This window comes from Lepidochelys kempii, chromosome 16 (assembly GCF_965140265.1).
Source record: "Lepidochelys kempii isolate rLepKem1 chromosome 16, rLepKem1.hap2, whole genome shotgun sequence".
NCBI lineage: Eukaryota > Metazoa > Chordata > Testudines > Cheloniidae > Lepidochelys > Lepidochelys kempii.
In genome coordinates this window covers 21,839,547-21,856,471 of record NC_133271.1, presented here as the reverse complement: position 1 = coordinate 21,856,471, position 16,925 = coordinate 21,839,547, and the positions used below count along the sequence as shown (strand labels likewise).

The following is a 16,925-nucleotide window of genomic DNA, read 5'->3' as shown; positions in this document are numbered from 1 at the left end:
GAATTGCTTCACTGGCAGTTATCACACAGTTATTAGCTACAATGAAATCTAAACCCAATGTGAGTTCATTGACTAAATCTGCTTCCAAAAGCCCAGGCTCAGACTCCAAAAGTTTCATTCTTATAAACCCAAGTTACCCCATTTGTGAACTGCTGATAGTTCTCCAATCACAGTTTCCAATGGAGTCCAGTTTTATAATACCTATCCCCCAGGATTATTAACAGGCCTGGACTAATGTTCACAGCACACATTTCCTGATCTTATTAAAGGGCTAGGATGGGAATTTAGGAATTTCCACACTGGATTCAGACCAGTATCCTGTTTCCAACAGGGGCCAGTACCATCTGCCTCAGGAAAAGAAACTTCCAGTAGGTTGTGGGATTTATTGTTCACTCTCCCCAATTCCCATATTATTTCAACTTTTTACTTCTGTATTCAACAGCTGGCAAACTGCCCTTTTCTGTTGTTGACAGGCCCAATCTAGCCACCACTGGCTGTAAACAAAAACTGTATAGCTACTCCAAGTAACTCCATGGTTTGCCCCTGGGACTGAGTGCCATTCTGTTTCTTGAAGTGGATGAAGAGTGATCACTACATCACGAGTGATGGCAAGGCTGGACTGAATGTCTGACAATTCGTTCACAGGATCAGGGCTTGCAAGAAGTGTCTCCCATAGCCTTTGTGCTGCTGCTGACATTCTGTGTGTCAAACTGAGCATGATGTGTTTGCAAACCTCTCAACTTGTCTCTAACCTGAATTCCATGTCTCATCATGAAAATTAGACACAGATTTAGGCTTCAAGATTGCAGGGCCCCATTTCAACCTCTCCCATGAGCAGTTTGGTGTGCTACTGCATTGCAATGGAAATTCAAATCCTTCAAAGTCCACAGCGGCATGCAGGGCCTATGGCTTCCACCCATTGATTTTAATTTTCAAGTGATCCTCTTGGTCACCAATAAACTGGCCTGTTGCCCATTTATTTGGCATGCCTGACTTGGTCTGAAGATATGCCAGACACATTAACCTACGAAAGTCCTCTACTTGCGCTGATGGATTTTCCTTGTTCTTTCTTCCTTGGCTTTAAACAAACTTGGATCAACTCAGATAGGGAGATAGCCCGAACCTCACATTAAGGGCATTCATCAGGTCAAAATAACTCATTCTCTTTTCTGGGGCTAATTCCAGCTGCATCATTCAGTCTGATTAGTTCAAGCTAGCTGCTAAGCCTGCTGACTCCCTGTTCATTTTGTCAACAATTCATTTGCATCAAGATGTTAAATTGGGAAAAATAAACCTCTCCGGAAGCTGTTTTTTCCCTTCTAACACTGAATGCTTCCATATTATGAGCACAGACTGGCCACCGCTCCATGTGCCCTGCAGAGCATCCTGGTGTTAGAGCTTAGGCACAAAGTCTTAACGTTTCCTTACCTGAAGCTTGTTTCTTTTCTGATTCCATATCCTAACAACTAAATTGATCTTTGAGCCTCTCATTTCCTCATCCAAAGCCATCTAATCCCATCTCTAGCTTCTCTCCTAGAGAGTTCCAGTTTGGCCAAAGAATTCTGGCCGTTTTATATTTCTTGGGAAACCTTCTCATCTATTTGTTTGTTCAGGACTGGTGCTCGGTTCTTCAACACATTTTCCCAGGCCATTGTATCTTTTCATACAGCCTCACTCTCCTCCTTCACTGCATTTTTTATTCCCAATTGATTGGATTTGATCTCTGCCTTGAGATTTTCCTTCATCTGTTGCTGGCTCCTCTCCTGTCTTGCTACAGCTGCTTGGATCTCCATTTGGCCAGCTTCCATGACACCTTTTCATTCATTCAGGGAAGCATCTATTCCAAACTTTAATTCTCTTGGCCAGCCTTCGCTGCGTCTTTGACACCTTTCGCTGCTTCCCAGAGAGGTGTGTTTTTTTGTCAGTATGACAACTAAATTCTCCCTCTCTATTCAAGAAGCAACCAAAATCTCTGCCAGTTCTCCTGGGAAATATTTTCCTACTACTGATATTTGTTGTCAAGGCTTCTGGGCAGAGAAGAAGTCCAGAAGAGGGTTATTTCCTGGTTGGGAGAGAAATTTAGTAGGCACAGACATGACACTTCTAGACTAATTTGATGACAACATCAATAGGGACCAATCTCAACATCAATATTAGATGGTAAGGGCAGGACACATTAAATATGGAATATTCACAGATGCTATCAGGAAACAACCCAAAGAGCTCCAGAAAGCAGCTGTGTTCAAGCTTACAGCCAGCCTTTCTTGGACAAAAGGTGACAGACGGACCCCTCTGAGATAACAGGTGCCACAAAATGAGACAGCACAAAACTGATTGTCTACATTACCTAAATGTCTATCAAGACCTGCCCAGTAACTCAGCTAGTCATTGCTAGAGCAGGTCAGGACAAAAAGGAAACAATTTTGGAAAAAAAAATATAATACTACCCTTTAAAATTTGAAATTTTTAAGATTCAGATATTTCAAACAGTGACACAGCTAGCTGCAGAACGAAGAGGGATTTTTTTTTAAATTTAATTTCAAATTTTTCAAATTTCTACCAGCTTTAGATATTTGCTACTGGGTTGCTCTGCAGCAGGGTTTTGTTGAACTTCTGGGATGAAGGTTTCCTTCCATATCTCAGTTAATTTATTTTTGGGAATGTAAGAATTTCCCCATACCTGTGTATTTAACAGAAACTGGCCAAAAAAATAGTGACAATTTTTCACAAAGAACAAATGGGCTGAAGCTGTAGAATTTGCGAGGGGGAGGGGAATAGACCTGCTTGAATATTAACTAACTTGTAGGGAGTGCAGTGCATTTCATCCAAAACATAGAGAGAGAGGGTCACCAGAAAATTTAATCACTCCACATCATGTTCACTGTGGAAGCTTGAATCTCACCTGACTATTAGTAGAGCTGTTAGGAAAACGTAACGTTCATAGCCATGAGAAATTCTGACATTTCAAAATGAGCTTCCATTCCCAATGGGAACAAAAATTTGAAATACTGAAAAATTTCTCAGAATTGAACAGGAAATGTGCAAATGAAAAAAAATTGACATTTTCTATCAAATCAACATTTTTTTTAAATTTAACTGACAATTCTGACTTGAAACAATTGTTTTGTTTTCAGACTAGCAACCGTGTTAGTCTGAATCCGCAAAAAGAAAAGGAGGACTTGTGGCACCTTAGAGACTCACATTTATTTGAGCATAAGCTTTCGTGAGCTACAGCTCACTTCATCGGATGTTTTGATTCTCCCGACTGGAAATAAAAACAAAATCGTCAAAACCAACATTTTTCTGAACAAAACATCGATTTTGACTAAACACAGATTTTCTGACAGGAAAACTTTTTTCATGAGAAAAATTTCAACCAGTTCTATGCAGCAGTGCTGTGTTCACACAGGGAAAATGCAGGAGGATTACATTTTTCAGGGAGGCCTTTTTCTCTACAAGTGCCTTGGACACTTCAAGTTTTTCCATAATGACTATCACATTAGATCCTTTGCTGTCAAGACTTAAAAGTAACAAAGAAAAGGACAAATCAAAGACTCCTTGGAGGAAATTACATTGGTTACGGTGGGGGTGATGACTGTGCTGGCGGGGACTTCTGCTTCGACAGCTTCTTCAGTAAGGGTATCCTGAGTGTCTATATCCTCATAGTTGAGGTCCTCATAAGGGAGGGGAGTGTAGTACTCCTCGTTAATGGTTTCATAATTATATTCGTCCACGATGGGGTCATCCAGCTTCTCATCCTCTTTCGTCTCCTCCATGTTTTCCACCACTGTAGGTGCTTGTGTGGGCAGAGGGGTGAGCTCCTATTGCAAAATACAAACAATGCCCGGTTAGAGAAAGTAGAGGATGTTCTGGCTCTCTTACCAGCTAAGATGTGGGTTTGAAAATTCCTTTCTTGTCTAAAACAGGAAGGCTCCTTAAAACCAAGCAGGCAGCTGATCAATAGCTCAGTGAAAAGCTTGTAAGGATTCAGAACTACGCCATCAGCAGTGATTACTAATTTTGGGTGCCTAGTGTGAGACCTATGGGCCTGATTTTCAGGTGTTCGGAGCAACTGATGGCAATAGAGCCGGGGGGTGCTCAGCAGCTCTGAAAATCCAGCCCGAGTGGGTGCCCCAAAGCTGATGGACACTTCTGAAAATTTAGGCCTTGAGATTCAGGAATTCAAAATGCACAACTGAAAAGGCTCTGAAGGCAAAAGCAACTACCATTGTGGAAAGAAAAGGAGTACCTGTGGCACCTTAGAGACTAACCAATTTATTTGAGCATAAGCTTTTGTGAGCTACAGCTCACTTCATCGGATGCTGTAGCTCAAGAAAGCTTATGCTCAAATAAATTGGTTAGTCTCTAAGGTGCCACAAGTCCTCCTTTTCTTTTTGCGAATACAGACTAACACGGCTGTTACTCTGAAACCTACCATTGTGGAAGTGATGTAGGGTTTGCCTACACTGTAAGTGAAGGTGTGATTGTGGCATGGGGTGACATTCATTCTAGCTTTAATCCAGCTAGCATGGGTTAAAATATGAGTGTAGATGTGGCATTACAGGCCAGCAATCAGAGTACAAGCCCACCGGGGACCCTGGGTATGTATTCTGCTGAACCCGTGCTGCCATGTCCACACTAGTATTGTTAGCTGTGCTAGCTAGATTAATGCTAGCACGGATGTGCCGATCTGTGCTACAATCACACGTTCACTTGCAGCGTAGACACATCCTTAGTGCACAAAGTTAACCTTCCCTGTAGACATATATGCAAGACCTTGCTTCAAGTATATTTTCAGGTGCAGACCATGGCTAATCATGCTCTGATGGCAAGGTCACAGCCGCGTTCTTCTAGCTCTGCTGGAGAGACAAGGTGTCATAAACCACCAAGCTTGTTACCCATCCTCATTCAGCTCAAAGTACAGGCATCACATTACTATGGAAACCTCACACTGCACGCACAAAGCACAAATGCAGACATATCTACAGTAGTTTCTTCCATTTTAAGTCTCCAGCCTTTCACCCACATGCCATTTATGGGTCTATAAAAATTCAGAATGGCAAGCTTTTCAATAAAGTACAAGATGAAACAAAACAGGAGCTTGCCACCTCCCCCCTGTCACCTACCTCTTTAATTTCAGTCACCTCTCTAGCAGCTTCTTCAGCATCAATAGGCTTGGCAGTGGGTGCTTCTGCCTTTCCTGTGTCATCGGTGTCCTCGTAGTAGGGATATTCATAATAATAGGTGTCACCTTCCCCATCCCCCTCAGTGTACTGCAAAGGAACCACAGCAAGAAACAAGGTGAAGGCAGACAACTCCTTAAGTAAGTTCCTTGCCAGCTATTGCTAGGCCATGTGAATTTTATATTCAAACGTAGAGTGACACTCTTTCCACTGGCATCTGCGACAGTGAAGCACAGGGAAAGCAAACACAAAAGGGTCATGAATAAAGAAGGCTGAAGTTTGCAGAAATCTGAGATTTGATGAAAGACTGCATCCAAATTTCCACAAAAGAACTGTGGGGAAGGAAGGATTTTTAAGCCACTAACATGTTTGTAACAAATTTAGCTTTGCAATTTGACCACATATGAGATGATGGTTTTCTCCCTCCATCCTCACTGGCTGCTTTGCTCCGTCTGCTACCCTATACTCATCTGAATGTAAAACACACAGCACCTGCCATATACTGCGGTGGGGACCGCCTCTTAATTCAAGATACCAGAGGTCCTAGCTGACTTCCCGAACCTGATGCTCCCACACTGGGCCACCAAACCATTGGAGGTGACCTTGACTAATGGTTCTGGACCATTTAACAGACTGCAATGACAAAAATGACACGTCAAAAGATGTAAATTCCCTAGAGATGCAGTTGAGAAAGGATCATCATTTGGATTACTGTGGTCATATTATTGCCTTAGATGTGTACAGCAAAAAACTCCCATGCACCTTAGGAGAGGAGGCTCTAAAGTTTCATTTAAGCTTTGCAACCATTAGTTGAGCATCTTCTAAAACAATCCTGATAAAACATAGGTTAGCTGAGGTGTAGTGGCCTTGATCAGAGTGGTCCTAATAATATTTTTGGGCCTGACCCCCGCTGTCACTCATAGAAAGTTGCAAAAAATAAAAATTAACAAATGGCGACTCCTGGTTCAGCAGCCTGGCAAAGACAAATACAGCAACCACTCCTGCATGCACTACCCCTTCAGGCGCCATCACTCACAAACGCATGTTGAAAATCAGTCTTTTAAGAGACACTGATGCCTCATGCAAAACTCTGAGAGCAGGACACCCAGATTCAGTTTGGCTTGCATGTTGCAGAGTATTGAACAACACATTCAGACAAGATAGGCCTGCCAATACAAACAGAGTGAGCAATTGCATGGATTAATGTTATATCCAAATGGTTATCTAGGTGCACTTGTACGTGCAAATCACCCATTCTGGGTGACATCCTCATTCTACAGAAGCCAGAGCGTTGCCATTTACTTCAACAGAATCAGAGTTTCACTTTTCGTTTGCGGATTAGACATATATTTTGCAAACACTTCTGTACTGCTAAATATTTTTTAAATTTGGGTCATATTGACCTTGGTTCTGGAAGCTCATTAAGCAACTGTCTAATTTTAAGCATGTGAGTCATTCCAGTGAAGTCAATGGATCTACTCCTATGCTTGAAGGACTTAAGCGCCTTCCATATTTCCCATATTTCTCATCCTTCACCCTTTCTTTCTACAGATACTTGCTTTCTACCAGGTTCTTGCTTTTTCAGTGTTCATCAGCTCCTGTGATATTCTGCCTACAGTATGTATACCTGGGGCATAATTTTGGGGGGTTTTTTTGAGAAATTTGTGACTAAAGAAGAATCATCTCTCATATTCCTGTGGCATATTCTGCCCTGAAAGATGCCAACATGCTTTGCAGACTGCATAAAATCTTTTCAGCCACCACGGAAATACAGCTGCTTTTGAGGAAGAAGTTGGCAGCTGTTTAACTTAATTTAATTTTGGGGGGAATTTAAGGAGGTGGAATGAATTTACCCAAACTGGAATTTGGCCAGTACACCAGAGTTAACACTCATGTTGAAAAGTACATAGGGATTTTCAATAACTCAAAGTAGTTAGAACCTCCTGTTTTGTTTCATGAACTCAGATGGGGGAAAAGTGACTTGAGACAAACGAGCTCTTAAAAAAGCTATGTTTCGGTTCTCATGCCTGTATCTGTAGTAATAGAGAGTGAGCAGCCTGTAGTAGAAATGACTTCTAAAATACGATATTTTCAGAGTTTTCCATAAGGCGTCAGCCATTTTTTAAAATGAAATACAAACAAGGCTTTTTGTTACAGTTGGGTGTGACAAATTCTTACACTGTCCACTAATTTTATTGGTATTTAAAGGCCATTCATGGACCAACTATTCTTGTACAAAATTCTACAGAGTAACACGGCCCTTCCAAGACAAGCCCTTTGCAACTAGTTTTGATTGGTGAGCAACTGGGTCCAAAAATAGGTTTATTTCCCTACCATCCCCCCCAGATTTTAACCACAGTGGAGCCTATTTGCTTGTACTTATTTATTGTTTCCACTTCTTTAGAGCACATTAAATATAAAAAAACAAATGAGCCTTTATGTTTCTCTAGACAGAAGTAGGGCACTGAGGGTGATCTAATGTCCAGGGAAGGCAATGGAAAGATTCCTATTGGCTTTAATGTGAGTTGGATCAGACATAGGTATATGACTAAACCAAGGGTTTTGTACAAGCATGTGAGCGTGAGTGTGGCTGAGATTTTCAAAAATGATTCTGGGTGCCAAACTTGAGACCCCTTCAAAGAGCCTAATTTTCAGAGGGTAGGTGTCAGCAGTATCTGGAAATCAGCCCCTTTAAGATGTCTCAAGACAACCCCCGCCCCCCCACCAAAAAAAAGAACATAAGAGGAATCCATAGTCACTAGTCACTATTGAAAATCTTGGTCTAACCCGGGGTGGGCAAACAACGGCCCAGGGGTCGCATCCGGCCCTCCAGACGTTTTAATCTGGCCCTGGAGCTCCAGCCGGGGAGTGGGGTCAGGGTCTTGCCCCGCTCAGTGAAGCTCCCAGAAGCAGTGGCATGTCCCGCCTCCGGCTCCTACGCATAGGGGCAGCCAAGGGGCTCCACATGTTGCCCCTGTCCCAAGTGCCACCCCCGCAGCTCCCATTGGCCAAGAACGACGGCCAATGGGAGCTGCAGAGGCAGCACCTGCGGACAGGGCAGCGCACAGAGCTGCCTGGCCACGCCTCCACATAGGAGCTGGAGGGGGGACATGCCGCTGCTTCTGGGAGCTGCTTGAGATAAGTGCTGCCTGGAGCTTGCACCCCTAACCCCCTCCTGCACCCCAACCCCTCAGTCCCAGCCAGGAGCACCCTCCTGCACCGCCAAACCCTCATCCCCAGCCCCACCCCAGAGCCCGTACCCCAAGCCAGAGCCCTCACCCCCTCCTGCACCCCCACCGCCAATTTTATAAGCGTTCATGGCCCGTCATACAATTTCCATACTCAGATGTGGCCCTCAGGCCAAAAAGTTTGCCCACCCCTGGTCTAACCCTTTCTAGTGATTCTCCTAACTAGGCACAGCTGAGTGTTTATCCAAGAACTCATGGGATAATTATAGGTCTGCTTGGATCATTTTGGTCAAAATGAAATTTCAACCAAAAACAAAAAACAAAACTGAGATTTTTCCCCCCCCACGGTTTTTGATCACCCCTAGTAGCTGACATTTCAAAAATCAGTTGATCTTATTAAAACTGTTGACCTGAAACATCTGTTGGCATTTAGAAAGTGATATATGTAAATTATTATATTCAGTTGCAATAGTTAGTGAGGGCCCAATTTTCAAACTTGGGCTGCTACATGTATAGGGTAATACATTTTGCTTCCCATGGGCACCCGCACACTCAAATGCTCAGAGTTTGTCTACATGGCGATTTAGTGTGCAGTGAGCCAGGGTGTAAATCTACAGTATAAAAGCTTTCAGTGCATGGTAGCATAAGGCGACAAGCTTATGCATTGTAGATTCACACCATGGCTTGCCACGCACTATATCACTGTGTAGACAAGCCCTTGTTTCACACTCTGGGAAAACAAGGAGCAGAAAAATGAAGCAATACACCAAAAGTCACACAGCAAATCAGCAACAAAGCTGGGATTAGAACCTACAATTCCTGAGATCTAGCCCTGTACCTGATCCACTAAGCCATGTTGACCATGAGGTTTCAGAGGATGTTCCGAGCACTCACATGTAGCATTGGGTGCCCGGTCTTGTAAACTGGATTCAAGCTCTTAAAGAAAAAAAATTCTCAAGGTTACAAGGCCAAAATGTTGACCTCCCTTGGCAGGGTTTCATCTTCCATGCTCCAGGATCCCTTCCACTGTTTTATTAGGCAACAGATTTTTGCAACCACAGGGGGTGGGGAAAGCAATCCAAGACAGGCCAGTGACTTATTGAGAGATTCACAGTAAAACTAAACGGAAGTTAAATATGAAACAGTGCACACGTGCTATCTCAGTTCATTGCAACAGTGCATCTGCTTATTTACGGCTAGTCTGCTCCCCAATTAATATTAATTTATTTCCCTTGCAGTTGTCCCTGGAAACCCTTGCTTGCTTTTCATTATTCTTACATTTCCTGGTTTCCTTATCATCTTTGATCACGACTGCTTCTGCCCTGACCACTATTGGCCTGTGTTCCTTCTTCCTCTCCTGAACAAACTCCCCCTACAGAGCGTGGTGCATTGGTACCCATCCTGGGTGTCCCTTCTAGGCGGGATACCTCGTGGGAGCATTAAGCAGTTACCCCAAAGGTTTCATGCTTGCACAAGTGGAGGTTCTTCCTTTCTACTTACGTATTCATCTTGGTTAGGGTCCTGAGACTGGGGGGTGTCAGGAATGGCTGTGTCGCAGTCAGGGCTGTAGTGTTCACAATAATCATAGGCTGCCCTGGGGTCTGCCACGACCAGGAGCTGCTGGATGTCCCCCTGGGGGAATAAAAACAAGAAAGAAGTCCTACATAAGTCAAAGAGTCAGAGTTTAAGACCAGGAGGGGCTATTGGATCAACTTGTCTGACCTCCTGTATAATACAGGCCACCGCCACCACCCGCACAGTAACCCAACAACCGAAATTACACTGACGTATTACAGCCCTCAGGAGGCTAAACTACTGTGTGCCACAGGCAGAGAACAGGAGGGCCCTTGCAGTGGCAGGGAATTACGTAAGATATACCCAAATAATCCTAGCAAGTAACCCACGCCCCATGTGGCAGAGGAAGTCAAAAAACAAAACAGCCAAGCCAATCTGAGCAGGAGGAAAATTCCTTCCCAACCCTGAATAAGGTGACCAGATAGACCCTGAGCACGTGAGCAAGGCCCACCAGCCAGGCACCCAAGGAAGAGAATTCCCATCCAGTGCCACATCTTCAGTTGTGGCCATCTCTGATGCTTCCGAAGAAGGAGACAGAAAACCTCAGAATACACAGAGGGGGAAAAAATCCCTTCTTGACCCCTACAGATGACCAGCTGAAGCTCGAAGCATGAGACAACAAAGACACACGTAGTCATAGTACCACAGGCCCAAAGACTGAAGTCTGTACTCAGTCCTTATGCAGACAAAAGACCCAATGATGGACCAAGAAATTAGAGAAGGAAGAGTCCTATTAGGCTACCTAGTCTCCCCCACTCAAGTAAGGTAGGATTGTTCAGGAACTTGGTCTGAGACAGGCCAGCCAGCAAAACCCGTTATCCTTGGGTGCACATCGAGTATCTGCTTTAGCCCTTGCTGCTTACAAGGGTGTGAAGTGACTGCGCTTTGCTTGTCATTCCCAGGTGCATTATCACAAGAAGATATTGCATCTAGAGAGAGGTCACCACCTCGGCATCTCCTGGACAGCCTCATCCCTTTCCCTGCTAGTTTGGTGCTGCTGACAGCCCTCGACAATGACATCCACAAGACAGGTACCATACAGACAAGGGACATGCAAGCTTCCCTGTCAAAGGGCTCCCTGTGCTTTCGATGAGGAGTGTCCTAGGTAAATGACCTCCTTCACATCCCAGTCTGGATCTAATCACGTCGCTCATCCAGCTGGACTTGTGAGTCATCCAGGGATTTCTAAACAGACTGACATTTATTTCCAGTCTCTTTCTACATTATCACCTCTCCACTAGGAACAGAAACACCGACGTCCAAAAAAACTTCACAAGTTAGACATGGCCTGTTTGAAATCAGGCACTTTGCAGGTTTGTTAGGAATCATGCCTGCTTTAAGGACTGTTCAGCCCATAATGAACCAGGCACACAATATCCATAGCCTAAAAATGAGCTCAAAACATAGGACTTACTTTTATAGAGAACCACCGTTTTACTTTGAAACACAGAGCAAGAGTTTAATCAATAGACAGATGCTTTGCTGCTCAGATGATTAGAACTGATTTTTTTAAAATTAGGGAAAGAGGGTTTATTTAATAGCAGAAAACATTGTTAAAGCTGCAGAAAAAGAAAGCCTTACCAAAAAAACCAACCTGGGCGGATGATGTGGTCCTGTAATGGGAACCAGAAGTCAGGGATGGAGTCTAGCCAGGATGTCTGAAAACCCCTAGGAAAACTGGAACATGCTTTTAAACACCGGGGGCCAGATCTGCCTTTGTGAATGCAGCCTGAACCCTCTGCATTCACAGGAGCAGCTGTGCCAGAGGAGGAATGCAAACCCGCCGAATGCAAACAAGCACACGCACGCTCTGCAGCCACCACGGGCTCCTCCAGAAGGACACAGCTTAAATTTCTGGCAGGGTTCCATTGGAGATGAGCCAACAGAGAGCTCTCTGGGAGATATGCTGATTCTATGCATCTGCTGGCTGGTCAAGCCCCACTCTGCCCTAATTTGACATTGCCCCAAGCAGTTTAAGGCCTTCCAGCAAAGGGGGAACATATCCATTTCCATGTCACTCCTCATAGGCGTATGCGAGCAGCTCCGAAACACTCACACACGTATCCTCATAACTAGCGCTCGTTTAAATTTTTCATCATTCTGATCAAACCTTTTCTTTAAAAAAAATGAACTTTTTTGTTTATCAACAACATTTCCTGAATTTTCAATGAGATAATACACGGTTTTCCAAAGTGAATTTTGTTTCTTTTTTTTCCCCCCACTCACTCACCCCCATCTTATCCCGCTCCCCCCACTTTCTACTTTGGTGAATAAATGTTTGAAGTGTTCTGTTATTTTGCCAGAATGTTGGGGTTTGTTTTGCCCTCCTTTTTCAGAGGCAAACATTGTTACCAGTTTTCAACCAGCTCTACTCATAACATTACTGTCAGGCAGGGAATATTACCCCCATTTTACTGATGGGGAAATGAGGCACTGAATGAGCAAAGTTGGTTGGCCAAGGTTACACAGGGAATCAGCGACAGAGCCAAGAACAGAAGCCACATCTCCTGCTTCCCACTCCAGTGCCTTAACCACAAAACCCTCCATCCCTGCCTCCCTTCTCAGTTACACTGGAATCTGGGAAAGCCCTCCCCCCCACCCCCCCGATGAATCAGGCCCATAAATGACCATTTATTTATTTTTTATCCTTTTGCACTTCATTCAGCTTGGCTGTTACAACTGGTTCCCATGCACTGCCATAAGGCTTTGGGTTTGGGCTTCTAGCATTGCCCGGGAAAGTTTATATAACTAAATTATTGATTGTTATTAATAGTAAACCAGCAATAAAACCCAGACTTGATGTTCTTCTACAAGAGGCAGGGGAGGAAAGTTGAAAGCTATTCCTTTCTGATAAGCATGGATTTACACCTCAAGGGGGGCTGATAGTTCAAGCCACTTATAGAATACAGGCTAAATTCTCCTTCCCCTAGAGACAGATAACGCAAAGGAGGTAACCTCAGCAGGGTTCGCCAGCTAAGTACAGACCAGTAGGTTAAGCAGAGCAGTGTTTGTTAAGGCTCACTCTGCTTTTAGTCTGAGTGGCAGAGGAATGCTGAGCTAAGTATGGAGAGGAACCCTGGCTCATATCCTCAGCTGTTTTTCCACAGCCAAAGGGAGGTTTAAAGTCAGTTCTTTAGTCTGACGAATCAAGGGGATCTGCTGCCAATTTTCCTGTAGATGCATTAATGGGCCAAGGTCAGAAATGAATCTAAGCTGATGTAACTTGCACCTTCTTCGAGTCCCCTCAGCACATAATGCATACCAGATCAGACTCCTCTGAAGTCAGACTCAGGTTCAGAGTCTAAGGGAATCTCTGAGTCTAGACTGGTGTAATTAACACACTGAAGGGGTCAGAAGGAGGTGTCAGCTTTGCCAACCTAAACTCCTCTAGAATTCACTGTGTCCGTTCCTTTCTAACGTCCTTCTCAAACCCAATCTTCTCTGCCTAACATTCTCACTTTCCCCTTGTTGTTGGTACCAGATCCTGCTCCCAGCTCTGCTGACCTCTCCTCCGTGACCTTATTTTTCGGTCCAATAGCAGTAGTGTTCAACTGTATGAAGCCAGCGGGAAATTCCATGTGATAATATTCTGGGAGGCATCGGAGTGCTGGGACACTAACCAGACTTCAGGTGCACCAAGATGGGCTGAACAGTTCAATTGTGGGGAAGGGGAGAGAGTCCCAAGGTGTTCCTAGGTATCTCATCTTTCTCTCTGCTTTGCAAGTGACAACTGCAAGGCTTTAATGGAGCCCCCCACGTTCACACGCATAAAAGGCAGACAGAACTAAAATCTTGTTAGCAGGAATCTCAGTCAATTGACCTCATCCCTCAGTGCCAAACAATAAAATGGACTAATTTAGCCTGCAATAAAAACGAAGGAGCTGGGTTTCAGAAAAGATGCACACAGCTCAGCTGTTGGGAGCCCTGTTTCTTTGATTTAAGAAGCTGACTTTAACTGGAGCAAGCCGTGCTAGGAAGTTCAGAGGCCCTTTGTGTCCTCTCAAGTGTGTCCTCTCAAGTAATAAATACTAGCAGACCAATAGCTGCCTCCCCCACCTTATTGTGGGCTAAGCAGCAAGCCGGCTCTGCTCCTATTCCTCTTGCTGCTCTGAAGAGTCAATTTGTTTGACTGTTACAGTTGCACAGAATAGTCAAACCTCTTCTCTTTCCATGTCAGTATCAGCTTTCTTCAACAGGAGCAGTGATAAAGAAGATGCCACAGATTAACTTTGTCTGCCGTAGCCTAAAGCTTTCTACCTCTTTTGCAGGATGTGTAACTTACATTTGTGCTGGAATGCTGCTGAAGGGGTAACGATGGGTAAAATAAATAAATAAATAAATAAAAAGTGACTTAGGAGCCAAAGTGCTATTTTCAAAAGTGACTTAGGCACATAGCAGCCAAAATCTCAGTGAAAGTCAGTGAGACTTAGGCCCTTCTGGGTTATATTTACAAAAGTATTCAGGCCCCTAAAGACGGAGATAGGTGCTACTGGGATTATCAAAAGCCTCTAAGCAGGTTAGACACTTTATTCCCACTGAAAGCCAGGGGTACTTTTGTAAATCCTATAAGGCACCTCCTTGCATCTTTAGGCACCTGAAAACCTTTGAAAATCTGGCCCTACGTCACAATTAAAGAATAGGTCCGAAATGATTTAGGTGATTTTGAAAGTTGCATCCGAGAGCAGTGACATGTGAAAAGCCCAGTATGATCACAACAGTGAAGTAACTGCCGAATATAGTGGTGAAAAGTGCCACCTGGCACCAACGGCATTCTTTATTTCTGCACCAAACGGGGACAACACTGGTAGCAGCAGTGCTCAGACCACCCCCTCGACATCCCGGAAGGAAGGCTAGTTTTAGGGGTATAAAGGTAAATGAGTCTCCAGGGTTCCTTCAGTCTTTGGTCTTTGATGAGATTCCCAACAAGGATGCCAGGTAGTGCCAACTGCAGCTGTGTCTTTTCTGGTGTGGTTTCTTCTTTGCTGCGAAACGGATGGACTCCACCAAACTGACGACCCAATAGCAGTCAGGGTCAAAGACGTTCAAAATTTTGCAATTTTGACAAAATTTTGAATTTAAAGAGGGAAAAAGGGTCAACTTCAAGTCCCATTTCCCAACCAGCTGAAGAACTGGTTGGAAGAAAATCAAAATGTTGACGATATTTTCATAGAAATTTCAAGTTCATCAAAAAAGTAGAACAGAATTTCAATTAAAAAAAGCACTTTGAAAATTACATATATATACATTTTTTTTAAAAAAAACATACCCTACCAGAGTCCCACCCCTGCTCCTTGTACTGATGGTCTGACCAAGATGGATCTGTTTGACATTTATTGTATAATACCCATGTATGCTTGGGTGACTCATGTATGGATTAGTTCCCATCATGCAGCTCCCAGACAGTGCTGGAAAATGTTAAAACAGCTTTTTTGGATCATTTTCTGTGCTCATCTTACATGTGTGCCACAGTGTCACATCGCTCCCAATGATATCAACGCCCGCACCTTGGTTCAACAAAAACAGCTGGAGAGAATAACAGGAGTGACTTCATTTGGCATTGCTGCCCATGTCATAAATACTGCTCTTCTCTGGGACTCTCACTTCAATTTATTAGTAATTAACGGGACTGTTGTTTTAGTGCATTACCACAACAGTTTTAGGGACTCTAAGGTCAATAAAAAAATATTGCCTGAAGTGGTTTTTTAGATTCCCATATTTAAGTTAAGTTTCTCTGAATAACCACAGAGCTAAGAAGCATAATGACTTTTTAAAAAATAATCTGAAAAGGAATTAGAAGGATTTTAGATTTTGTTGGTTTTTTTATTAATTATCATCATTATAGGAAGACATATTAGTTTTATAAATGCAGCCCAAGTCACATGGCTACAGACTGGCAGTGGATCAATGTGTTTCCATGATTAAGTGAATGCTTTGAAAACCCAGCCACTGGAGATTCTCTTTAAACCCTAATCCACGGTCTCAAGGATTCTCTGCCAGCCCTCTGATGTTCCACTTGATAAAACGTGTCATTAGCACAGGCTTATGGATAGAGATTCCCTCTGCCTGGGAAGTAACAGCTGTGATAATTCGAGGGCTGTGAGTGGTTACAAGTGTTACTCCCATCAGAGTTAAATTGACAGCCAACAAGTCAATGGAGAAGGAAACAGGGAGCCAGTTTCTCATCATGATCTCAGTCCAGTCTCCTTTTATCAAGCTGAAATTCTGTGGGAATAGGTTCGATGTCTAAACACCTGATTTGCAGGTGCAGTAAGGTGCCAATCCTCCAGTTCCAGGCATAAGCAAAATTCTAATTAATGGGATTAGGAAGAAACAATTCCTGTGGGCAGGATATTCCCTAACTGCCTTCCTCAGGACTTCTTGCATCTTTCTCCAGATCAGCTGCTACTGGCAATTGTTGGAGGCAGGTAGATGAGCCATTTGCCACTCTGTGGAAATTCCTATGCTGCAATGTCATCTAAATAACCTAAACTGAGCCACAGATCAATGAGAGTACAGAAACGGAAGCCAGTGTATGAAAAATCAGCCCTGAAAACTTGATGAGTCAGAAGCAGCCATGAGTGAACTTCAAAAAGCTCAGAGGTTTGGATAAATAGAACCCAGATGTTTGCATGCTTATCTGAACAAACTGGATGAAACGGCTTTATCTTCAGATCTTGGTTATTGCCCCTTTCCCAGATGGCTGGATGTACCAAAAAAAATGGCCTCCATTCTGGCCTTTTGGCACTAAAATGAGGAACTATTCTCTGCCCCTCTTCTTTTGTAGGAACCATATCAAGGCGCTTCCAATGGGGATGCTAGTTTGACTAAAACCACAATAGCATCATATGGAACCTTTCTTTGAAGTCTGTAAATGGTGGGGATAGCTCTATTTTAAACACCTTTCCTTTCTTCCCATTGCCTCTGCAGAGCCGAGCTGCAGCTGGACATAGAAGGGAAAAAACCAGGTGAAACCCAGTCC

At 43.7% G+C, this 16,925-nt stretch overlaps 1 protein-coding gene across 2 annotated transcripts in view; it reads right to left on the bottom strand.

Moving 5' to 3' along the window:
- Positions 1-16,925, bottom strand: part of COL5A1 (collagen type V alpha 1 chain) — a 249,106-nt gene that overhangs the window by 130,296 nt on the left and 101,885 nt on the right. For both annotated transcript variants that reach the window (XM_073313982.1, XM_073313983.1), the window contains exons 5-7: positions 9,872-10,003; positions 5,127-5,273; positions 3,573-3,821 (exon numbers count right to left, since the gene is read on the bottom strand). In XM_073313982.1, the coding sequence (XP_073170083.1) occupies positions 3,573-3,821; positions 5,127-5,273; positions 9,872-10,003 (528 nt within the window). The remainder of the gene's footprint in view (positions 1-3,572; positions 3,822-5,126; positions 5,274-9,871; positions 10,004-16,925) is intronic.